The following is a 26,486-nucleotide window of genomic DNA, read 5'->3' on the forward strand; positions in this document are numbered from 1 at the left end:
TATAACTCTTATTACTAAAAAAAAGAAAATGAGTGTTGATAAGGGTGTGGAGAAATTGGAAGTCCTGTTTGTTGCTGGTTCAAATGTAAAATGATAAAGACTCTGTAGAGAACAGTATGGTGGTTCTTTAAAAAGTTAAATAAGCAGTACTGGGATTGTGGCTCAGTGGCAGAGTGCTCACTTAACACGTGTGAGGCCCTGGGTTTGATCCTCAGCACCACATAAAAAGAAACAAATAAAATAAAGGTATTGTGTTTTTCTACAACTAAAAAAAAAAAATTTAAAGAAAGAAGAAATACCTTTTTTAAAAAAAAAGTTAAATAAACATAGACCAGGCATGATGGTGCACACCTGTAATCCCAACAGCTCAGGAAACTGGCAGGAGGATTTCAAGTTCAAAGCCAGCCTCAACAAGTTAGTTAGTAAGGCCCTGTCTCAAAATAAAAAAATGGTCTGGGGATGTTGTTTAGTGGTTAAGTGCTCCCTGGGTTTAATCCCAAGTTAACCACCACCCCCCAAAAAAAAAAAATAGTTAAACAGAATTATATGATCCAGCAATTCTACTTTGAGATATTTAGCCTAAAGAATTGAAATCATGGACTTAAACAAGTACTTGTAATCAGTATTCATAATAGTATTATTCACAATAGTGGAAAGGAAGGAAACAATCCTGGTGTCCCTTAGCAGATGAGTACATAAACGACATGGTATATGCATACAGTGGAAGATTATTCAGCCTTAAAAAGGAATGGAATTATGATACATGCTACAGTAAAGTGAAACACTGAAACAAGTTAAATGAAATGAGTCTGACACAAAAGGGAAAATACAAGTGATTCCACTTGTATGAGGTATTTAGAAGAAATCAACATAGAGACAAAATAGTGGTTCAGGTTCTGTGGGAAAGTGAAAATGTAGAGCTGTTGATAAATTTGTAGAGTTTCTGTTTGGAGTAAAGAGAAAGTTGTGAAAATGGATAGTGAGGATGGTTACACAAGACTGTGAATGCACTTAACATCACTGGATTATACATGTTAAAGTGATAAATTTTCTGTATATTTTCTACAACTAAAAAAGAATCTTTTTAAAGACAGTTAATTGTTGTGATCCAAAAAGTCTACTTCTAATACACCTTATAGGTATACTTCTGCATGAGCCAGGCATGATGGCACATGCCTGTAATTCCAGCTACTTGGGAGGTTAAGGCAGGAGAATCATAAATTGAAAACCAGCCTGGGCAACTTAGGAAGACCCTGTCTCAAAATAAAATGAAAAGGAAGGGTTTGGGATGTAGCTCAGTTTAGAGCATTGCCTAGCATGTGCAGGGCCTGGGTTTGATCCCCAGTGCTGCAGAAGAAAGGAAGGAAAGACAAGAAAGAGTAAAAAATACAAATACTTCTGAATATGCAGAGATGTATGCCAAATAACGGGAGTATTGGTGCCCTGTGGGAACAAACAGGACATAAATAAAACAGCTATTAAGAGAGGAATGGAACAATAAAGTAAGAGTAGTTAGACATTAAAAACAAAGAATGGCCACTAACAAATACCAAATGCTGGAGGATGCAGAGCAAAGGAACTGTCCATTCTTTGCTCTTGGGAATGCAAAATTGTAGTCTCTTTGGAAGACAGTTTGCAGTTTCTTATAAAACTGAACATACTCTTGCCATATGATCCAACAATTGTGCCCCTTGGCATTTATCCAAGTGAGTTGAAAAGTTAATGTGAATGCAAAATCTACCCACAAATGTTCATAACAGATTTATTCATAATTGCCAAAACTTATAAGCAATCAAGATGTTCTTCGATAGTTCAATGGATAAACAAACAAAATAATATCCATATGATGGAATAGTATTAAATGATAAAAAGAAAGGAACTATAAAGCTATAAAAAGACATGGGATAACCATGTAGAGTGAAAGAAGCCAGTCTAAGAATACTACATTTTATGATTCCAACTATGACATTCTGAAAAAAAAAGAGAGAGAGAGACAGTGAAAGGATGAGTGATTACAGGGGCTGGAAGGATGGAGGGATGAATAGATGGAACACAGGATTTTTAGGGCAGTGAAACTGTTCTGTATGATATCACAGTTCACTTTTCTAATGTCATAGAATGTACAGCGTCAAAAATGTAAACTAATGTACACTGTGGACTTTGGATGATAATGAGGTCAGCATAGGTTCATAAATTGTAGTAACTGTAGTAAATTTAGTATCATTTGACATGAAATAAAGGGGAAGACTGGATAGATAGGGTTCAGGGTACATGGGAAGTCAGTATCCTTTGCTTAATTTTATTGTGAACCTTTAAAACTGCTCTAAAAAAAAAAAGGGTTTTATGTTTTGTTTGTTTATGAAGAATGAAGTAGATCTGCCTAGTCAGGCTGACATGGAAATTCCTCTGAAGATAGCAGATTGCAGTGTATTCCATAAAAGATGATCCCATATATTGAGATGTCATGTTTTGGTCTGTATCTGAATGGAAAGCAAAAGAAGGAGATGAGGAGGCACACCAGGTTTTCACAAAGGCTGCCTCTGCGGAGGAGTTTGTGGAGTGTGCACAAAAGCAGAGAAGCAAAGGGATTTTGCTTAAAAGTTTCTGCATTATTTTAGTCTTTTGCAACAAGAATGTGCTCATGTTTTAATCTATTGCGAATGTATTCATATATTACTTATAAAAGGAAAATAATATTTAAAGTAATAGTTCTGTATTATTATTTATGTAGAAAACTTCAAAAGCATATTCCACAATACAGAGATAAGCATTATTTAAAGTTTATACATTTTTTGTGGTTTTGTTATTGTTTTGTTTTTTGGCCATAGACTTTAATCAAATTGTAGTTTTGATTCCAGATTTTAAAGCAGCTTTATTCTGTGAGAATTCTTCAGTGTCATTAAGAATTCTTTGAACAGCTGGGTCCAGTGGCATGTGACTGTGATTCAAACAGCTTGCAGGGGCTTAGGCAGGAGGCTTGAAGGTTCAAGACCAGCATCAGCAACTCAGTGAGACCCTGTCTCAAAATAAGAAATGTAAAGGGCTGAGGCTGTGACTCAGTGGTAAAGGGCCCTGGGTTCGATCCCCAGTACAAAAAAAAAAAAAAAAAATGTGTGTGTGTATACTTTGAACATACTGTCTTCAACGGTATGATTGTGACATGTGACTATGAAATATCAATTTAACATTTCTCTGAGACAACCTCATTGCTCCCATCTTTATGTGTAAATTTATCTTGAGAGTGTTCATCATTTCCTGTGATCACTTTCAAAATGGAATATCACTTTTATTAAAAGATATAAATTTTAAAGTTGTAAATACTCTAACGACTTTAAATATATAAAAACAAAGCAAATTATTTTAAAGCATAAACAAAAGCCATAGAACATGTTTTTCCATAGTACCTGAATTTTAATAAAGCAGTAGACTGATCTGGTTGCTCTTGTTATTATCTCTTTTCCCTCATTTTCTGTTGTTAGTCTTTCTTTCCCACCTATGAAAAGTCTGTATTCTTCCATTAATGCTTTGAAATTTTTTCATTTCTTAAAAAGAGCAAATCAGAATTCCAATTCAGCCAGCTTGAATCAATCTTTCTGTTTCTCCTATGAATAGGCAGTTCCTTCAGGCAGTGAATTAGCCCTTTGGAAAACATGGGCATTTTATATCTCTACCCTGAGTGTCTGTAATAGTTGGCCTGGAATGCATTCAAAGAAAAACATTGTCTCAGATCCTCAAATCTAAAGATGAAATCCTGTTTTTACCCATTAAAGGTAGTTTTTATTGTTGTTGCAGCTGTTGCCATTTTTTGAGTTACTAGATTTTTTTAAAAATTATGATTAGCTTTAAATTTGGAAATGAACTTGTTACAGTATATGGTTGATTCTGGCTTTACATTACAGAAACGTGCCAGAAGAGGTTGCTCTTTAAGGGAATCCTGTGCCAAATACCTTTTTAAAATATAGGGTATTATCCCCCCCCCTACACTTTTTTAATAATGTGGTTTATCTAATATTTAATATTTCTAAATACAGAGATATTAAATTTTTTATAGTTCAGTCTACAATATTTAGCAGTAATTCATTTTTATGAACTAGATAATATCAGTATCCACAGGATATTGGTATCCTGGGTATTCTAGTTGGGTTTGTTACTGCAAGAAAACAGTAGTTCTCACAATTGTGGTACCCACAACGGGTCGGATCAGCATCACCAGGAAACAGGTTAGAATTTCATATTCTTGGGCCCACCCCCATCCTACTATTGAGAAACTCAAGAGGTAGGACCCAGCAACCTGTGTTGTGTTTTAACCAATCCTTTGAGTTATCCTGATTTATGTCAAAATTTGGGAACTGCTGGTTCACATACTATGTATAAAGTAGGAAAAATTTCAACTCTTACTGCTTGAGGCCTGGTTTTGGTTTAATTCCAAGGTGCATGTTAGGAACTATAGCATGTGCTTCTAGTAGCTGTGTAGATGAAAAACTGACAGCACGGGCAGCCTAACAAGAGTTGCTTTCATTGTTTCCAGTGGTAAGATTTTAGGAATTAAGTAGTGAGCCAAGAATCCTTCACTATTGAGTCAAACCAAACTGTTTCACTACTTAGGATAATTAACAGAAGCTTCTCCTTTGATAACATCATTTAGATTGTGCCACCCTCTATTATCAAGGTACTTAACATGACAACCCATGAATGTAGAGTTTCACGTTTAAAATACATAAAATTATTCTCAGAATTAAGGGATTCTTCAATGCACTCTTTCAAAGCTTTTAAGTTTTAAATAATTGCAAATAGACTATAGTACCTTAAAGATACTTTGTTTATATAATTAAGATTTATATTCCCTAACTATTGGCTTATTTTACATAACTATTAACTTTTTGTATAACATCTACCTATTTGGTTATTTTTAAAACACTTTTAATGGAAAAATACGATGCTAATACATGTGTGTATTTTTTAATTGGAAAGCCCTCTACTCCTGAATTCAGATATATATATTTTAAAATTATTTCAGGTGGGTTCTTTAGGAATTTACTTTTTAAACATGGCTTTATTATATAAATGGGAACCCTTTTATAAAGAACTAGATCTCCTTACTAAATTTAGGGACTTGAAGTTTATTTTGGCTCTTAAATGTGTAGTTTTTTTTTTTTTTTTTTTTTTTTTTTTAGGAAGATAATTACTCTCAAGAATAGGTGTAACTGGTTTGGTGATGTTGTCTGTCTGGCATAGCTGATAGATCTTGTTTGTACTGTGTATTTGAATCAGCAACTAGACAACTAGTAAAAGTAAAGCTTACAATGTTCCCTTCATGCATATGGGAAGTGGAAGACTTCCCAATGCCAAGGTAAAGCTGCCAAACTTTTGAAGATAATATTTCTGAATTTTAAGTAAGAAAAGGGTATTTAAGCATTATTTACCTTCTCTTTATAACTAGATTATATTGTTGAAGGTCAGTTTCTTATCAAACAACAGAAATTCATTCTGTCATTAATTATTTTCTAAATATTTATAACTCAAAGAGTGAGGGAGCTATGGAGTATATTTTAAGACATCTCTGACCCAATCAAGTGAGTCTGAAATTTCTAACTAGTTTAGAGTAGATGTGGACAATTTAAAGTTGGTCATTTCCTGTGATTATTTGTTTAGTCATGGACCCAGGTGAAACTAATAACATTGAGAAGGGGAAGCAGTGTTCTAATCCTTTTTGAAATTTCTAATCCTTTTTACTGTAGACGTGGTCACACATTGACAAATATTCCCTATCTAGTCTTTTTATGCTGGTATCATTTAATCTATTTCCACAAATAATTTATCTGCTTTCTAATTTGAATAAAATACTTAAATCAGTCACTTCTAAAATATGTGAAACAAGTCAGGTATGGTGGTTTATACCTGTGATCTCAGCTACTCAGGAGGCTGAGGCAGGAGGATCGAAAGTTCTAGGGCAGCATGGGCAACTTAGTGAGACCTTGTCTCAAAAAATCAAAAGGGCTGGGGATATAGCCCAGTGGTAGAGCACCTGCCTAGAACACCTGAGATCCTGGATTCAGTCTCCAGTACCATGAAAAGAAAAAAAAAAAAAAAAAAAAAGTACAACATACCTAAAATTATCAGTAGACAAACAGAATTTTTCTTGTGTGAATTTAGTATGTAAAGTATACTATTCCTCATAAACTACTTTATTAAGGAATAATAAGTGATACATTCATTATTAACTGTTAATGAAATAGGTCCTAAGACTACAGATCTCTAAGAAACAATGTAGGGTGTTTTGGAATGACTTTTGTCAGAAGTGAAATGAAATTTGAAGAGAGATCTTATATAAAACAGATACTTTTTAATTTTCAAGTTTAATTGCTAAATAAATAACAGACCTCAGATTATTTGGGGGCAGAAGTGGTGAGCCACATAAATGAAGATATATAAAAGATTGAAGGTGTATTATTCATTTTTCCACATCAAATAAGAAAATATTTAAAACATTTTTTCTTCCAGTAAAATGATTCATTGTCCTTGGTTTTCTTCAAATGAAAGAATTAGTTTTTGGTGTAGTCTTTTTTGGACTTTTTTGTGGCACAGGCCTAAGCCAAAGATAAATTTCATTTTGTCTTTAAAACCTACATGTCACAAAAATTTATCTTCGCAAACCATTTTATGCTATTGATTCTCTAGGTGTCTGAGGGAAGCCAAAAGCAGGCAAACCTACAGAAGAGCATTGAGAAAGCTAAAATTGGCCGACATGAGACAGTAAGTTTGTGTCTATAGTTTCTCTAATAATGGTAATTTTAAAGAGAAGAATAAGAACAGCTTCCTGTGAGGAGGGTGCCATTTTTACCAGAAAGAAGTAGATCTACCAAAGAATGTAGGGATTGAATTGTATAGATTATGCGTGTGTGTGTGTGTGTGTGTGTGCGTGTTACCATAACATAGAAACATACTGAAGCAAGACTGAGTTTGAAAGTCTCCTAAATCCTCTGTTCTCATTTTTCTCAGTTGTAAAACTGGTAATAATAAAATCTACTTCATTTGGTTATTGTATGAAATAAACTAGTTTCTATTTGCAAAGCACTTTGAAGAGATCTGGTAATAACATAGTAAACCCTATTACACATTTATGTACACTTTTTAAGTTTTTTTTTTTTTAATTTTTACCTAAACTGAAAACGATCAACATAGTATCCTTGTGTCATTGTAATATTTTGAAATTATTCAAATGAATATCGATCTGTTTTTAAAAGTACAATATGCTCTAAAGAATTGTTAGAGATTTTTTTAAAAATCACCTCACTTTCTGGTTTTATCAATGTCTCAAGAATGATTTTATAAAAATATTTTTAAAATATTGAAGATCAGCATAAACCACTAAGCATTCCACGTAAGTCTCTAGTTGTATCAATTAACTGTGAAAAGAAAGCAACCTGAAAACTTGTTACATCGTGAAAAGGAATGCATCTTAGGTTTATAGTGGCTTTATGCTTTTAGAGTAGCTTCACGTACGTCCTTTCATGTTAGTAGTTGGCACAGTCACAGGTAGCAAGTAGAGAATGATAATTTCTATGGAACATTTAAGGGAAGGTAAATTCTAGGCATAACTAAAGCTGTTATAATTACTTCTTCAGTTGACAGTACTAATTATCACTTTTTTATTTTATTCCCTTTTTTCTTTAACACTGACAGTAACTTGTAAAAACACCTTCAACTAATGGTAACATATGTATGCCCAGAAATTGTAAGCCAGTGTATTTAAATGTTATCACTCTACTACATCTAGTGCAGCTAAGGGAACAGTCCATCAGCAAACCTATTCGGAACCTACAGCTGCTATCAGTGTGGTATAGTCATTCAAAAAGATGAAATCTTACCAGCCAGAATATTTTCAGAAATACATGCCTCCTGTCTACTAAGTATTATCTATAGTGATGATGGTGACTCTGCTAAAGAAATAGCTAACAGGAATATTGTTCTTACTTACGAGCCAGGCAAGTGCTGTTCCAAGAGCATTTTATATATTTATTGAATGCCAATAATCCAAAATTATGTCTATTTTTATTAATATTTTTACTATTATTATGTCTATTTTACATTTGAGAAACTAGAGGCACAAAGAGTGAATAATTTGGCAAAGATCACAGTGCTGGTATCTAAGTTGGCTTCAATTCAGTGTCTGGAGAGCTTTCTTTATATTCACATGGATGTTCACTGTTTCTTGTTTTTTCATTAGCTTTTTCTCCTCTTGTTTTTCCTTTTAAAGCATGTACAGTTTGGGTGTAGATGGCAAATAATGATCATTTTCTTATATTCTAGTTTTTTAAAAAATTTTTCCTGAGGTGTGCTAAATGGTATATACTATGTAGCTGTTTATATTAAAATTAAGTACCATTAGTTTCTCAGTCACAAGAGCCACACTTCATGTACTCAGTAGCCACATGTAGCTAGTGGCTCCTGCATCAGAGCATGTTGTCCTACATATTTATTCTCCTGTACAAATGCCAACAAAATGAACTTACTGTATGTTGAAATCAAAGGGAGTAACCAAAGGCAAAAGTAAAAAAGTACAAATATAAAAAATACAAGGTAGCAAGGAACCTTAGACAAGTCCCATTTAGGCCATTTGCACTTTATGTGATTTTACTTGAGATTTATCTTATGATGTTATACCATAATCTTTTCCAGCATTTGATTTTTGTTTGGACTTATTTTTCAGGTTTCACAATATGAATCCCATACCCATAGTACTATGACTTCTTCCTGTTAGAACTGCCTCTAGAAAGTTCAAATGATATTTATTGGATCATACTGTGTTTAAAAGCTTTAATCTGGTTTACCTTTAAAGGAAAATGGTAGGAGCCCTTAAGCTATAATTCTGTTACTTCCGATATCTTTAAGTATGTTTAAAGGTTACACATCCATCCTTTAAGATTGAAAAATTGTCCAGGACACTTTGTAAAGGATGAACATACAGTGATTGATGTTAACATAAACTATTTCTTAAATTTGTACATATGATCTTGTGAAATTACCCAAAAACGGTATAATTATTTTCCCTAATATATGATGATATGGTCATCTTTGAGTCATACAGGCATAATCAGTAATGTCTTATCTGTTCTTTTACTTCTCACTGTATATATTTATTCACATTTTTCAACATGTATTAAGAATTCTTGATATTTCAAACATAAGAAATATGTTTGTTCTTATACTGTGCATATATATATATATATACAATCATCCCTCAGTGCTCACAAGGGATTGGTTCCAGGGACCTTCTAAGATATCAAAACATATGAACACTTAGTTCTGTTATATAAAATGGCATAGTGTTTGCATATAACCTGTATACACACATCCTTTCACATACTCTATATCTTCTCTAGATTACTTATAATACTAATACAATGTAAATGCTATGCAAATCGTTGTTATACTACACTATTTATGGAGTAATGAAAAGAAAAAAGTAAATGTTTAGTACAGAGAATTTTTTTTCAGGGGATATTTTCTATCCATCATCAGTTAAATCTGTGGATGCAGAATCTATGGATATAAGGAACCAACTGTATAAATACTATATATATATGTATATATATATATAAAAATACTGTATAAATACTATATATGTATATATATATACATGTGTATATATGTACGCATGTATACACATACATATGTATACAAACACATGTGCATATATTCTACCTTAAAACATATGGAATTTTATTTGTCTTAATTGTATATGAAACTGTTTTGAATGCAGGAAGAGCGAACCATGCTAGCAAGAGAGCTTTCTTCGCTTCGAGACCAAAGGGAAAAGCTTAAGGCAGAAGTAGAAAAATACAAAGACTGTGACCCACAAGTTGTGGAAGAAATACGTAAGTTTGTGCTTTGATAACGAAAGACTTTAACTTTTATAATGAAAGATTCTTTGTACTTCTAGTTGCCTAGTAACCATTCTCGATGTGAGAAAATCTGCTTAAATAGTGTTCTGATCTGATTCTCTAACTTTGTAGCATAAAAGGGAAATATTGCCTTCATATTTACATTAGGTAGACTTACTGTTAAAGCTTTGAATAGTGACAACTTTGAAATTATAAATATTATTAAAGGTAAGTAAGGTGAATGAGGTAGAAGGGTAAAGACATGAAATATAATCTTAGGAAACTGAGAGGTCAGAGAAGCAGCTAATTTGGACCCAGGCACCTTGATTCTAGAAAGAAATCTACCCTAATCTTCTAAGACAAAGGATATCATAAATATAATTTTGTAAGTTGTATAAAATTACTCTGGTAAATTGAATTGCCTTTTGACTATATCAGTGATTTTCTGCCCTGCTTTTAAACCATTTACCAAAGTTTTGTTTTGTTTTGTTTTGTTTGTAGCACTGGGGATTGAACCCAAGGCCTTGCACATGCCAGGCAAATGCTCTACCACTGAGCTACTCCACCCCCCAAAGCTAATTTTGAAAATTTTTATTTATGTAAAGATAAAAATTTGAAGAAATACAAGAGTATGTTATAAAGGTAAAGTGCAGCATTTAATTGCTTAGAAAAATATGTATAACTTTCTTCATGTTATTCTGTATTACCCTGCCTTCTAAGGAACTTTACCAAGTTACTTTTAGAAAAAGCAATATTATAGAGTGTGAGTGAAAGCTTTGAAAATAGTTGATACTTTAAAATTAACCTGAGAGTATTTTGATTACAATCAAGCTAGCCTAATTCTTGGTAACATTTCTTTAGAATTTTAAAAAAAAAAAAAAAAGTGTAAGCAGATCAGTTAACATAAATCTAAAGTTAAACTTCATTTGGAGACAGATGCCCCACTTTGCTCAACTCCAGGAGGCACTGTTCACCTGGTTCAGCTGATTTCCTGAGGTGATTTTCAAAGAGAGAGGGAGAAAGAGAAAGAGAATTTTCTGAGCCAGTCATTCTCTGTAAATTAAGTATTTGGGGAAATATGTTAGTTTTTTTCATGCTGCCCACACATTCATTTATTGTCTTGCAAAAGAAAACACTAACCAAATCTAGTGCTTCAAAATCAACCACTTTGGTCTGGGCGTGGTTGTGCACGCCTATAATCCCAGCAGCTCATAAGGCTGAGGCAGGAGGATCACAGTTTCATAGTTAGCCTCTACAATTTAGTGAGGCCCTAAGCAATTTAGTAAGACCTTGTCTCAAAAAGTAAAAAGGCTAGGGATGTGGCTTAGTAGTTTAGTGCCCCTGGGCTTGACTCCTCACCTGGTACAAAAATAAATAAATAAAAAATAATCACTTTAATCTGATTGAAAGTTTTAACTGCTGTTAAGTGAGCCTCAGTAAAAAACACACAAATCCAATGTACAGGAGACAAGGTAGAAAGAAAGCTAGGCCTGCTCATGATTCCTCTTCAAAAACATGCACACACTGCTTGCTCAAGAGGATATCAACTGTGTGCCTTATCTAGAGCATCTTATGAAAAAGAGCTTTACAGGTGAGGTGTTTTGTTGTTGTTGTTGTTGTTGTTGTTGTTCTTGTGAAGTTGCCCAGGCTGACCTTGAACTTGTGATCCTCCTGCTTTATCCTCCCAAGTAGCTGGGATTTGCAGGTGTGTGCCACTGCAACTACCTAGGAACAGTTTTCTTAGTCAGATTTAATACTCTCAGATGTTTCATTTTCAGAATCAGCATGACTTTGCCATCTAGTAGCTTATGAAAATGCAAGTTTTCACAGTAACTAAATCTGATCCTTCGTGTATTACTCTTACTTTGTTCTTCCTTCTTTCTTTATTGCAGTTGTGTATAGTTCTTATACTTTTTCCTTAGAAATACCTCTTTGCCTACCTGTCTCATTCCCTTTTATGTTTAGCATCTACAACTGTTAGCCATACTCAGTAAGGATTTAAATTTTTCTACTTTGTGGTCCCTATTATACTGCCACAGGTACTTCCTTGGGCAGGTGATCCTGACTGATGTGTCCAGTCATGACTTCCCATTTTTACAGATTTTTCATGATTTTGATAACTTCTGTTCACTCAGGAATGACTAACACGTTCATTTAAGTTTATCCAACTACTTTGAGCTAAAATGATGGTGATCCTGAGTTAATGAATATTAGTAGGATATTAACAGGAATAGAAAATTGTGCCAGACCCATTCACAAAGTGGGAAAACATATTTCAGGTATGTATTTTAAGATATTGCCACTAGGTGTAGTAGCACGTGCCTGTAATCCACGCTACTCAGGTTGCTAAGGAAAATGGATCATAATTTAGTGAGAATCTGTTTGAAAATAAAATAAAAAGATAATCCCAGTTACTCAGGAGACTGAGGCAGGTTAATTGCAAGTTCAAAACTAACTTCCACAACTTAAAAAAGACCCTGTCTCAAAGCAAAATGGGATGAGGATAGAACTCAGGGCCCTTGAGTTCAAGTCCCAATACCACAAAATAAATGAGTGAACAAATGAGAATGAGAATGCAAGAGCTCAATCCCCAGTACCAAAAAGAAAGATTTTGCCTTTCCTTCTACTGAATCAAAAGCATCAAGCAGCAATTTTGGCAAGTGTGTCACATCTGAGAAAGGCAATAATACTTAAAGTAAGAATTCTCAGGGTACACAAAAGATGATTGATTTTCTAAAGTGTGTAATAACAGTTGAGTTGCAACTAAAATTTTATACTGCTCACCTACATTCTGGTATCTGTCTTAACGCTTGAATTTAAAAGTCTGGTAATTTATTTTCCAGCCCAGGGAAACCATGCCAATGTAAATGAGCAGATTAAATTTTGTAGGATAAAGAATTAATGTATTTAAAGACATAATAATTAAAATTTTTTAAAAGATATAACAATAGAAATTATCCAAAATGAAACAAAAAATTTTAAAATATGAAAATGGCATCCTTGAGCTGTAGAACAACTTAACCCAGTATATATAAAATTGGAGTCCAAAAGGGAGTTGGGGAGGCAGCGGAGGGACAGGCAGGTTGTTGGGCTAGAAACATATCTGAAGAAATTAAAGCCAATTTGTTTCAAACTTGATGAAAAGTACAAACCTACAGATCTGATAAACTTAAATATTTACTAGTCCAGAGATGAACTTCTTATCAGTAAATTAGAGAACTTTAAAAGACTTTAACCTCAACTCACCTGATTCCCTTTCCCCAATAAAATTATTGTTTTTAAAACACGCTTTTTGATAATGAGGGTTTTCATAGGATTTTAGCTATCATGTTAGTACAGAAGAGATTGTACTGGATTAAAGGATTATGAGTTTTACAAATTGATTTTAATAGGATTTGATTCTGAATAGCTGTCTATAAGACTCATATGAGAACACTGAGGCTTATCTGTCATGGTTTATTTTGGAACACATTTTGCTGATAATAGCTGTTACCATTTGTTTATATAGGCATAGCTATATATTATCTCTTACTTATTCCTCAATCATGCCTGCGAGAAATATTTATATTTCATCGTACCAGTTAAATTGTTGATATCATTAAGCAAGCATTTGCAAAATTAATTGGAAATGCCCAAGAAGTGAGAAGTAAAAGCAATAATTTATTTATTTGTGAGGCAGGGCGACTACTGGGGATTGAACTCAGGGGCACTGGACCACTGAGCCACATCCCCAGCCCTGTTTTGTATTTTATTTAGAAGCACCTCACTTTTTGCTAAGGCTAGCTTTGAACTCTTGATCATCCTGCCTTAGCCCCCTGAGCCACTGGGATTACAGGTGTACACCACCATCCCCAACCAATAATTTTAATTTTAGTTGCTCTAATTGTTATTTGAGTGATAACCAGGTAAAACAAGTAGTACAAATTAAATTCCCCCAAATACACTCAGAAGTAATTAATGTTGGAGGTATGTAACAATTTTTCTTAGAAATAAATGCCAGGGGCTGGAGTGTTGGCTCAGTGGTAGAGCACTCACCTAGCATGCGTGAGGCACTGGGTTCAATTCTCAGCACCACATAAAAAATAAAGATATTGTGCCCATCTACAGCTAAAAATATTTTTTTAAGAAAGAAATGCCAGGATGACAGTGAAAAGGTAGAATAATCACCTCTGAAAATATGCCCTTCCATAAAGTGTGCAGGGATTGTTACAGTCAACCTTTTCAAAGCTCTGGAAATATAAGACTTGAAGGTGCCTATCCACAAAAAAAAAACAGCTGAATCTCAGTAAAAATAGTGAGTTTGTGGTGTTTTGTCTTGCTTTCTTATCCATGCTCCAGCTCAGCAGTATTGTGAACTTGACTTGATAAAAGAGCATCTGCGAACATCCACAGCCAATATTCTGCTGAATGGAGAAAGGCTGAAAGCTTTCCCCATGGATGTCCACTCTTACCACTTCTGTTCAAGCTTCTTCCAGAAATTCTAGCCAGCAATTAAGCAAAAAAAGAAAAAACAAAGTCATCCATTTCAAAAAGGAAGAAATAAAGCTATCTCTCTTTTCAGATAATGTGATCTTATTCATACGTAGAAAGTCTTAAACAATGTACACACACAGATACACACCAAGAAAAAATATTACAACTGATAATGTTGGTTAAGTTTCAGACTACAAAATCAACATTTTTAATGTGTATTCCTTTGTTAACAATGAACAATCTGAAAATCTTACTTTTCCATAATAGTATCAAAATAAATAGAACAACCTAGGAATAGTTGAGCAAAGAAGTATAAGACTTGTTACTAAAAACTACAAAATATTGTTGAAAGAAATTAAACATTTTATTTTATTTTGCAGTGCTGGGAACTGAACCCAGCACCTCACACATGGTAGGCAAGCACACTACCACTGAGCTATATATCAGCCTAAAATTAAACGTTTAATTAATGGAAAGACATCCATGTTAATAGGTTGAAAGACTTATTAAAGATGAAAATACTCCCCAAATTGATCTACATATTCAATATAAAACCTATCAAAGTTTCTGTAAACATCTTAAAATTTCTATGAAATTTTCGATGAAAGTACAAGATACCCCTAATTGCCAAAAGAATCTGGAAAAAGAGGACTGGGGATGTGACCCAGTGGTAGAGCACTTGCTGCATAGCATACATGAGGCCCTGGTTCAATCTCTAGTAAAAAAAAAAAAGACAAGAAGAATCGAAAAAAAAAAAAAGACCTCAGTGTAAGAGCTTAAACTATAGAACTCTTAGAAGAAAACATAACATGAAAAGAATAAATAACCAAAGAAGTACATAACTTGATTTTCATCAAAATTTAAAATTTTTGTACACTATTAAGAAAGTGGAAAGAGTATGAATGTATGAATATGTAACAAATCCTATCAATTTATATAACTATAAGACTAATAAAAAAATAAAGTAAAAAAGGTGGAAAGAAAACTCACAGAAAGGGAAAAAATATTTGCAAATCCTATATATGACATGTCTAATATCCAGAAGAACTCTTAAAATTCAATAGTAAAAAGTCTAATTTAGAAATGGACAAAAGATTTGAACGTTTTTCCAAGGAAAATATACAAATGGCCAATAAGTACACATGAAGATGTTCAACATTAGTCATTAGGGAAATGCAAATCAAAACCACAATGAGCTGCCTCCTCACACTCATTAACTGGCTATGATTTTAAAAAGGGCCAGATGTGGTGGTTCAGGGCAGTAATCCCCACTACTTAGGAGGCCGAGAATTGCAAGTTCAAGACTAGCAGGGGCAACTTAACCAGACCCTGTCTCAAAATTAAAAAAAAAAAAAAGACTATGACTGTAGCTCAGTGAAAGAACATTTGCATAGCATGTATAAGGCTCTAGGTTTAATTTCCAGTGTCACAAAAAGAAAAGAAAGAAAAACAGTGTTGATGAAGATGCAAAGATATTGGAACTTTTTTTTTTTTTTCAAGATATTGGAACTCTTAGATTACTGATGAGATTGTGAAATAGTGTGACCAATTTGGAAAACAATTTATCTGTTCTTTAAAATGATATGAGGTAGTTATCATATGAGCCAGCAATTCCATTCCTAGATATATACCCAAGGGAACTGAAAATATGTTCACATAAAAATTATTAAATAATTCATATTAGTGGAAATAACCCAAATGTCTGTTGGCTGATGATCGATGAATGAATAAGCAAATTGTGAAATATGATTTAGCACACACAAATACATGGTACATCAAAAATGAATCTTGAAAAATTGTGCTATATGAGAAGCCAGACACAAAAGACCAACATTATATGTTTTATTCATATGAAATATCCACAAAAGAGAAATATATAGGGAGAGTAGATTAGTGGTTACCAGGTGCTGGAGGGATGAGGATTGTTGAGTGATGGCTAATGGAGTCAGGATTTCTTTGGGGTAATGAAAATGTTCTGGAATTACGTAGGGTGATGTTTGTATAACCATGTGAATATAATAAAAACCACCAAATTATTTTAATACAGTGAATGATCTTTCAACCAAAAAATAAGTGTCATCATTGTAAGTGATATTTATGCACAGTTGATCAAGGCTTTGTTATTTGCTGTGGGGATTAACCTGAAAGCCATATGTACAGATACATTTAATAGTAAGATGTATATTTAAATATAAAGTAAAGGACTGGGGTTGTAGCTCAGTGATAGACAACTTGCCTCGCATGCATGAGGCACTGAGTTCAATCCTCAGCAGCACATAAATAAATTAAGTAAAGGTATTGTGTCCATCTGCAACTAAAAACAAAAAAATTTAAGATAAATAAATAAATATTTTCTCCCATAGGGCTCCTTTCTTACCTCTAAAGTTTTTTGAGTTTAGATTCTGTGGCCTAACAACCTATATACAGTTACGTCCTTAACATTAAATTTAAATTATTTCATCATATTTTGATATGGTGAGAAACATCTCATTTAAACTTACACTTTTTCTTTAAACAAAAAGAACATTGATGATGGTCATTTAAAAAAAGACATTTAGAAATTATTCACATTTACTTTATTTTGATACTGGGAAATGTACCCAGAGGAAATTTACCGCTGAGCTGCCATATCCCCAGTCCTTTTTATGCTTTTTTTGTGAGACACGGTCTCAGTTTCTGAGGCTGACCTTGAACTTGAGATCCTCCTGCCTCAGCCTCCCAAGTAACTGGGATTACTGGCATACACCACCATCCCTAGCTTATTTCTATTCATGACTAATACAACTGGGATTTGAGCAGCTCTGTAAGACACAATTTTATGCTACTATTTGGATTTTTTTTTACTGTTTTATATATATATAATCTTTATAAAATGTACCACTTTATAAATTTCATAAAAATTTTGTTAAGGGACTGGGGTTATGGCTCAGTGGTAGAGTGTATGAAGCACTGAGTTTGATCCTCAGCACCACATAAAAATAAATAAATAAAAATAAAGGTGTCCACCTACAACTAAAAAAATATTTAAAGGAAAAATCTTATTAAATTTTATAGAAAATTTGCTCATATGAAAAGATCAAGTTATAGATAGTTGAAAATAATTTTATACATGTAAATAATTATATATAATCTTATATATGTGATTTTTTTCAGGTCAAGCAAATAAAATTGCCAAAGAAGCTGCTAACAGATGGACTGGTAAGTTTTAGAGCAACTCTGGTAAACTGATGATGTGAAATTCAGATGCCTTTATACTAGTTTTGTTCAAGAATGGACATTTCTGGAAATGTATGCATTGCTCAAGTTTTTGCATATTAAATCATTTTAGTTAAGATAAGGTATGTTTTAAAATCTTATAGTATTTTTGCAAAAGCATATTTTTGTAAAACCAGGGACTAATTCCAGCTTAACTTTTATGTAACTTTTCCCAAGATAAATCACTTGGACTAATCACTTAGCTTTCATATGTATTAATGGAATATATAGTTGAATTTTCACATATATTTATTTTTTTTTAATTTATTTTTATTGTAAACAAATGGGATACATGTTGTTTCTGTTTGCACATGGAGTAACAGCATACCATTTGCGTAATCATAATTCACATAGGGTAATGAGGTTTGATTCATTCTGTTATTTTTTCCTCCCCCCATCCCTCCCACCCCTCTTATCCTTCTATACAGTCCCTCCTTCCTCCATTCTTGCCCCCCTCCCACCCCCTATTATGTGTCATCATCCGCTTATCAGTGAGATCATTCGTCTTTTGGATTTTTGAGGTTGGCTTATCTCACTTAGCATGATATTCTCCGATTTCATCCACTTGCCTGCAAATGCCATAATTTTATCATTCTTTATAGCTGAGTAATATTCCATTGTGTATATATATACCACAGTTTCTTTATCAATTCACATATGTTTATTGTAAAATATACCTTTCAAGAGTTTCAAGGATTCTAAAGATTAGTCTCCTTGCAAATAATGGTAGCTAATGTTTTCCAGTTTTTGTGATGGGTGTCTGTGGTGTCTCCTCAATAATCTTATGAGGTAGATAAGATTATTATCTTTCATTTTGAAGATGGGGCCAGGAATCCAAGGCCACACATGCACTAGACTGTGGAACAGAATTAGAATTCTGCTTTTCTGATTCCACAGTCCAAGCTCTTACCTACCACATAATACTATCTTCTTTGTAAGTCTGCTTTCAGATAAATGCCTTATTAATCAATTTGCAATGGATACACCCTCTGATCTACACTGGAGATGATCTAAGAAATGAGAATTAAGGCGTATGTATGTGTCTTAATGTTTACGGAGAAGGTTAATAAAAAATGATTACTGTGATTTATAAACAAGTATGGTTAAGGTCGTTAAAACCTGCCAGAAAATGAAACTGATGTTTTTATATTATAAAATAGTGGTAATTGAATTTTTTCATCCTGTTAAGAGTCTATAATGCCTTCATACGTATTAGTCATCCTCATTATGTTTCTGTGGGAGAATATGGATAAGATTGAAGCAGAGATGTGAAAAGCTTAAAGTGACTATGTTTAGTCAAAGTGGATTAGTCACTGGAAGAACAGAGATTTCTGCCAGCTTTTTCTGTCACCCTGTCCAGACTTGTGTTTCACAAAAAATTAGAATCATTTTTTTCCTAGTCTATTTTAGAATTAAATAGACTTGGTAACATCAGTATAATTGGCCTTTAGTTCCTATAAAATTATAGTTGTATAAATTGAAGAGATGTCATTTCATAGAGGAGCATTTCTAAGATTAGGAATATTGAAGAAGTAGAGAAACCAGAATGACACTAGAGTGGGAATTAAATGAATGAAGAGGCCAAAGAACTGCCTAAGTAGGTATAAAAATAGTTCAGTACATTGACAGAAGGAAAAAAATTACCATCCCTATATAAGTTAGCTTTTTGTCACTATAACAAAGACCTGAGATAATCAACCCATAAAGAGAAAAGCTTTATTTTGACTCACAGTGTTAGACGTTTCAGTTCAAAATCAGTTGACCCTTTTGCTTTAGGCCTGTGTTGGAACATCATGTTATGAATATGTGACAGAGCAAAGCTGTTCACCTCATGGCTAAGGCATAGAAAGGAATGAGATGAAGGGGATGTGGTCCCACTGTCTCCTTCTAGGAACCCCCCCTTACACACACACACACACACACACACACACACACACACACACACACACACACACACACACGCACAATGACCTGAAGACCTCCCCCTAGGCCCCACCTCTTAAAGTTACTACCAGCTCCCAAAGCACCAAGCTGGGGACCAAGATTTTAATACCTGGACCTTCAGGGTACATTCCAGATCCAAACCATAACACTTCCCCTCATATGGTACTCAATGAATGGAAACCTCTAAGAATAAAGACAAGAGAAATAAGGATGGAAAAAAAGTGTTGTAATTTCAAAAGATCATTTGTAGTTTTACAAAGATAGTTCCCTTCCTGAATCAATATAATGAGCCAGCTGATATGTAAAGATTACCAATTTTATTTATACAAAACTTGTCATGAATATTTTCATTTTAAGCCCACACTTCCCCTGGATGTTTTTATTCTTTTGAAACCTACCCAGCTTTTCACACTTTGGCGCTCTCTCCTAGACTCCATCCTGCTGTCATCTCTTTTATTTGACTGAATTCTCCTTTCTTGATGTTAATCTCAGTACCTTCCACTATTGTAGCTTACACCTCCTTCTTTGGTTCTTCTTATTCCTCATCAATTTAGGTAAATATTTCAATCTACCTTCTAACCCAGGGAGTTCAGTTCCAGTGCTAACAGGCCTACTGCAGAGTGATAGATGATAGAACACTATTCTGTAAGCAGTTCTTGGGCTGAGGTAGAAAGTGGGAGAGAAAGAGTGTGGTAAAGGTCAGCTTTGAATTTAAGAACATTGAAGGATATAGAAAATGGTGTAATGAAGGGAATAGGGTTTCAGTCAAAGAAATGTAAGTTAAGTCAAAAACTGGGACAATTAGATAGTTCTTGGACATTGATCAAGGCTTTGGTGATAACCCTAGAAAGAATAACAAGAGGGATCAGTAGAACAAAATGGGTATGAAACTGTCACACAATGCCATTTTCAATGGGCATGAATGTTGGAAGGAGAACGGCTGGCTGAGGAGAAAATTCTTCTCTTCCTAAGTAAGTGTGATCAGAATGATGGAAAAGAGAAAATTTGAAGAGAGAGGGAGCCAGGAATGAAACCAACCAACCCTAGAGTTGCAACTGGGAAATTTGTAGAATGTTCTTTCAACAAAAATTATGTACAATTTTATAACCAACTCCCTTTTTACTATCAAAATTCTAATAGTTCTTTTCCTTTAACATTCACTGTACCATGCACTTTCTGTACTTAGAGTGATTTTGTCTTTTTAAATCAAATTAAATTTTAAAAGAAAATTTTAAAAATTGTAGTCTTATTTATTACAAAGTTATTCCCTACAAATATAGTGCTTTAGTGATAAGAACAGAATAAGGTTAAAAAGGACAAATAACATTAAAGAGAATAATGAAATGTGTGTCTTATGAAATATCAATAAATAATAAATACAATGATATTGTGTGGGTTTGAGAAATACCAAATTCTGGGTGTGACAAAAGAAGCAAGCTGACTTTCAGGTTAAAGATAAGAATCGTGAGGCAATTTGACCCAGTAGATCTGAACAAAGCATCACAGCAATAGTAGGAACAGGCAGCTTGTGTGTGCAGTAGAAGAAACATGACTCTGAACAGAGTCCAAGCTGAGCTCCCACTTAGCTATGTGACACCCTTGAACTCTAAACCTGCTTCCTCATCTCTTCAGTGGATTTCCACTTAACGTTTTGAGAGGCCTATTATAAGACAGTCCATAAACTCTTCAACACAGTAGTAGACACATAGGTAAATTCCCTCCTTTTCCCATTCTACACCATAAATTCCAGTTGTTAAAAAAAAAATTAGAAGTTGTTTTCCAATTAATCATAAATTTCCAAGACTATAATTAGAAAAAAGGAAGACATTTTCCCCCTTTGTTATTAGCTATCAAAGAACCTGGAATTTTTAAAAGCATGTGGAAGGAAGATATTTTTAGAATAGCCAAAACAGCTGTTAAGAAACATTTTTCCTTGTAAGCACAAGGCCCTGGGTTCGATCCCCAGCACCCAAAAAAAAAAAAAAAACAAAGAAACATTTTTCCATGTGAGGTTACAGCTTACTTTTTCCAGCATAAACTTGTATTATGAAAAGGTGGAGATAAAGAGATAAAGCAAATTATACCTCAAAAAATCACCCTCTCTTCAAAACAAAACAAAAAAAAATCAGTATTATTGTAAATAAAAATTATTATTTAGCTATCAATTAAGGTTTGGTTTCTACATAACGAAGTCTTTAAAATGTATCTAGAATTGAGAGTATTTACTGTTCAATAATAAAGAATGAGAGATTGTATAGTATAAATATAGAAAAATATCTAATTGTTTTGCAACATTAAATACACTTTAATTGTGATTAACAAATTATATCATCCAAAATTTTGCTTAATAATTAAAATAATAGAGCTTTGTTGTTGTTGTTTTACAGTGCTGGACATTGAACACAGGGCTGAGCTACATTCCCAGCCTGAGATAGGGAAGCTTTCACAAGCACATAGAAGAGGCATCTTTTTTTTTTTTTTTTAATTTATTTTTATTGTAAACAAATGGGACACATGTTGTTTCTGTTTGCACATGAAGTAAAGGCGTACCATTTGTGTCATCATATATCTATATAGGGTAATGGTGTTTGATTCATTCTGTTATTTTTCCTCCCCCCCCACCCCTCCCACCCCTCTTTTCCCTCTATACAGTCCCTCCTTCCTCCATTCTTGCCCTCCTCTCACCCCCCATTATGTGTCATCATCCGCTTATCAGCGAGATCATTCATCCTTTGGTTTTTTGAGATTGGCTTATCTCACTTAGCATGATATTCTCCAATTTCATCCATTTGCCTGCAAATGCCATAATTTTATTATTCTTTATAGCTGAGTAATATTCCATTGTGTATATATATATATACCACAGTTTCTCTATCCATTCATCAATTGAAGAACATCTAGGTTGGTTCCACAATCTGGCTATTGTGAATTGAGCAGCTGTGAACATTGATGTGACTGTATCTTACAAGATACCTCATGCATCTTAATGCATGAGGTAGACAGATGTGAGGTCCTAACATATGCTCATTGCAAGCGATATTGTCCATCCTATTCCTGTATCTTGGGTTTGCAACCATACAGATAAGAATTTACTAGTTTTAAGGTTTGTTTGTTTTTTTTTTTTTAATAAAAATTATTCTTTATCCATTTATAAAAATTTCAATATAATAGGAAAATTATTTGCTAGGGATAACCTATCAAGATATGCATACATTGTCTTGAAGGCCGATAGCCAGTGACCCAAGGAAGTGTTTAATCAGTCTTCCTTGAATTGGTATATTAGCATTGTTGTAAAGAGGCATTTATTTGTTGCTTCTTTTGTTTTGGGGGGGATTTCTTTGTGGTAGGGAGTGGTTCCAGGGCTTGAACAGGGGCACTTGACCACTGAGCAACATCCCCAGCCCTATATTATATTTTATTTAGAGACAGAGTCTCACTGATCTGCTTAGCACCTCGCTTTTTTGCTGAGGCTGGGTTTGAACTCTAGATTCCGCACTGGGATTACAGGCAAGCATCATTGCTGTGGGTGACTTCTGTTGGGTTGTTTTTTGTTTTGTTTTGTTTTGGTTTTGGTTGTTTTTTGTTTGTTTGTTTTTGTTTTTTCACTGCTGGGGATTGAATCCAGGGCCTGAGCTACATCCCCAGCCCCTTGTTTTAATCTTTGAGTAAACATTCAAATTAAAATGGTCTCTTGTCCTTGTATGAATCAGAAACTCCTTCCTGCAGAGGTTGTTGCATAACCTCACTCTGGTGCCTCATTTTCATCTCTCCTGATTTAGGTTTGAAGTCTCTTCACTGTAGACTTCCTCCAGTATTACATATGTTCTCCCATTTCCTAGAAGTCTTTCTGTACTCCTGGAGCCTATCTTGGAAGCTATGCACATATACTTAGTCTTTTCTCTCTAATACATATATCACTTTGGAATTGTTCCATAATAAATCAATAATATTTTCTCTCTCTAGTGTCAATTTGAAGGCATAGGTTCTTTACATTCTGTAGTATCTTTAATATACTTAATACTGGTATTCTGTAGCAGTGGGCCCTCTTGAAATACTTGACTGTGATTGTCAAGAATGTACTGATTGTTAAGTACTAAACAGATCATCCTGGAGTACCTCATGCTATTGTATTAGTATTCTCATTGTTATGAAAAGTAAAGATTCATCCGGGAGCAGTGGGGGCACACCTATAATCCCTGTGACTCAGGAGGCCCAGGAAAAATGAGTGCAATTTGAGACCAGCCTCAGCAATTTAGCAAGGCCCTAAGCTATTTAGCAAGACCCTATCTCAAAATTTAAAAGAAAAGAAAAAAAGGGCTGGGATATGACTTAGTAGTTACGCACCCCTGGGTTCAGTCCACAGTACCAAAAAAAAAAAAGAGAGTAAAGATTCATTTTTATATTTGTTGATATCCCACAACACTTGAAATCAAAGAAATGACATTTTGTTAGCACTGTTTATTCTGTGTGAGGCAGTAGTATTTACCTTAGAAATTAAAAAAAAAAAAAAATTTAGGGCTGGGGTTGTGGCTCAGTGGTAGAGTGCTTGCCTGGCACATGTGAGGCCCTGGGTTCATCCTCAACACCACATATAAATAAATCAAATCCATGGACAACTAAAAAAAAAAAAATTAAAAAAAAATAACAATTCCAGAAATTTTTTGATCATTATTTGATATTTGGAATTAAACTTCCACTGAAACAATGCATTTTATAAAAAGTGATAAAACTTTATATATTAATTTGCTCCAGATACCAGAACAAAATACCAGACAGAGTGGTTTAAACAGCAGAAATCTATTTTTTGATATTCTGAAGGCTCTAAGTCCAAAATCCAGGTATTAGCAGGTCCCATTCTGAAGCCTGTCCTTGCCTTGCACATGGCTGTCCCCCGCAACCTGTGTCCTCCCATGGTCTGTGCAAGCCCCTGGTGTCTCTCAGTGGGTCCAAATATCCTTTTATTTTAAAGACGCCAATAAAATTGAATTCAAGCCCAACTTAATCACCTTTTTAAAGAGCCTGTCACCAATACAGTCACACAGTGAGATAGGGAGGATTAGGACTTCAGATATAGAGGAAGGAAGGAGTAACATATTTAACCCATACTCCAGAAGAATCTATTTTAACTCTTTGCTTCATTATCACTACTAATAGAGTGCTTAACATTTTATAGAACATTTCAACAAAACAGAAAACCTTATATCATTATTTTTCCATGCGTATAATAACGATTTTCTTCTTTTGGGGGGGGGGGGGGTACCGGGAATTGGACTCAGTGGCACTTGACCACGGAGCCACATCCCCAGCTCTATTTTGTATTTTATTTAGAGACAGGGTTTCATGGAGTTGTTTAGCACCTTGCTTTTTTACTGAGGCTGGCTTTGAACTCACCTTCCTCCTGCCTCAGCCTCCCGAGCCACTGGGATTACAGGCTTGGCCACCGCACAGGCCCTAACGATTTTCATTATAAAAGTTGTATGTGTATATAAAAGAAATTAAGGCGGGGGAAACACCCTCATTTCCATTCCCCAAGTGCAGTCACCATTAGCATTTTGGAGTATATATTTAGATTGCCTTTTTTTCTTTTTCTCTTATTTAACTGGGATGAAGATTCTTGACCAAAAATCTTTGTACACACTTTGTTTTCTTTCCTTGAGATAAATTCTTTTAAGTAGATATAACTTGTTTTTAATTGATAAAAGGCATTTTAAATTTTCACCCCTAGGGGATACTGAGTACACATCTGTTCCTATCTTTGTCTTAAGAGAGGAGAATCTCTTTCCCTCTCCCTCATCCCTTCTCCCTCACACTAGCCTGATTGTCTGGAAGCCATTACTCTCTGAGGGCGAGGAAGAAGTATCTGGAAAGCATGTGTTCCTGTTGGGACAATCTGATTCTTGAGGTTACAGTCTGACCTCTGGTGAAAATGCAGAAAAGTCACCATTAACCAGCCACTGTCTGCGTTGTTCATAAGTTTAGGTATTCTTTAGCAGCAAATAACTTACTGAATTTTTTAATATGAGATATGTTTATTTGTTCAAAATATCTTTTATCTATAGATATTGCTGGTACTCTTGAAAATAAACACTACTTCATACATCAGAAAGCAATGAAAGGAAGTAAAGGAGCAATGAAGATAATTGTATGTTAAATGTTTTAGATTGTGTTTTTAATTCTTAAAAATATTTCTTTCTCTTTTTTTTAGATAACATATTTGCAATAAAATCCTGGGCCAAAAGAAAATTTGGGTTTGAAGAAAATAAAATTGATAAAACTTTTGGAATTCCGGAAGACTTTGACTACATAGACTGAAATATTTAATGGTTGTAGAGGATCTATAAACTTGTGAATATGTAAATTTTAAAATAAAATTTTCCAACTAACTACTGAATTGTCACTTACCTGTAACTATCATTTTATTATTTTTAAATAAAACATGAAATGTAGATGTTCACCATTTTTGATAGATTGAGTGTAGGCTGTTAACTATATTCTCACAGTGCTCATCAGAGTAAGAATGCAAGTAAAGTCATCCATCTCAGGTCAGATTTATAGATGTATTTTCAAAGGTCAAAACTGTGACTTTTTTTATTTTCATTCAAATATTAAAAACTAAAGGTGAATTTGAAGACTGTCATACAAATACATACATACATGTTAATGCTTAGAAATAATCTTTAAAACCTTAATGGTTGCATTACTGTTTCTTGATATTAACAATCAAAGGGATAGTCTAAAAATAAAGTAAATATGTATATTTGTATATATGTTTTACTAGTTCAGCTTAGCGTTTTTGCAAGCACTTCAAAATAGATTTTTAAAGGAAAAATAAAAATTGGTAATGCCTTTTATGACATATGCCTTAGTTTTTTTTGCACTGTCTAATCTTGATATTCTTTTAACTTGAGTGAAATACTCCATAGGTCTATA

At 33.9% G+C, this 26,486-nt stretch overlaps 1 protein-coding gene across 1 annotated transcript in view; it reads left to right on the top strand.

The window, feature by feature from the left end:
- The window catches only part of MND1 (meiotic nuclear divisions 1), a 64,380-nt gene extending 38,450 nt beyond the window's left edge, over window positions 1-25,930 (top strand). The window contains exons 4-7 of the mRNA XM_079153456.1: window positions 6,679-6,753; window positions 9,764-9,878; window positions 17,511-17,555; window positions 25,762-25,930. Coding sequence (XP_079009582.1) covers window positions 6,679-6,753; window positions 9,764-9,878; window positions 17,511-17,555; window positions 25,762-25,868 — 342 coding nt within the window. The 3' untranslated portion in view covers window positions 25,869-25,930. The remainder of the gene's footprint in view (window positions 1-6,678; window positions 6,754-9,763; window positions 9,879-17,510; window positions 17,556-25,761) is intronic.
- Window positions 25,931-26,486: the final 556 nt, after the last annotated feature.

This window comes from Sciurus vulgaris (genome assembly GCF_902686455.1).
Source record: "Sciurus vulgaris genome assembly, chromosome: 9".
In the NCBI taxonomy this organism is placed as follows: domain Eukaryota; kingdom Metazoa; phylum Chordata; class Mammalia; order Rodentia; family Sciuridae; genus Sciurus; species Sciurus vulgaris.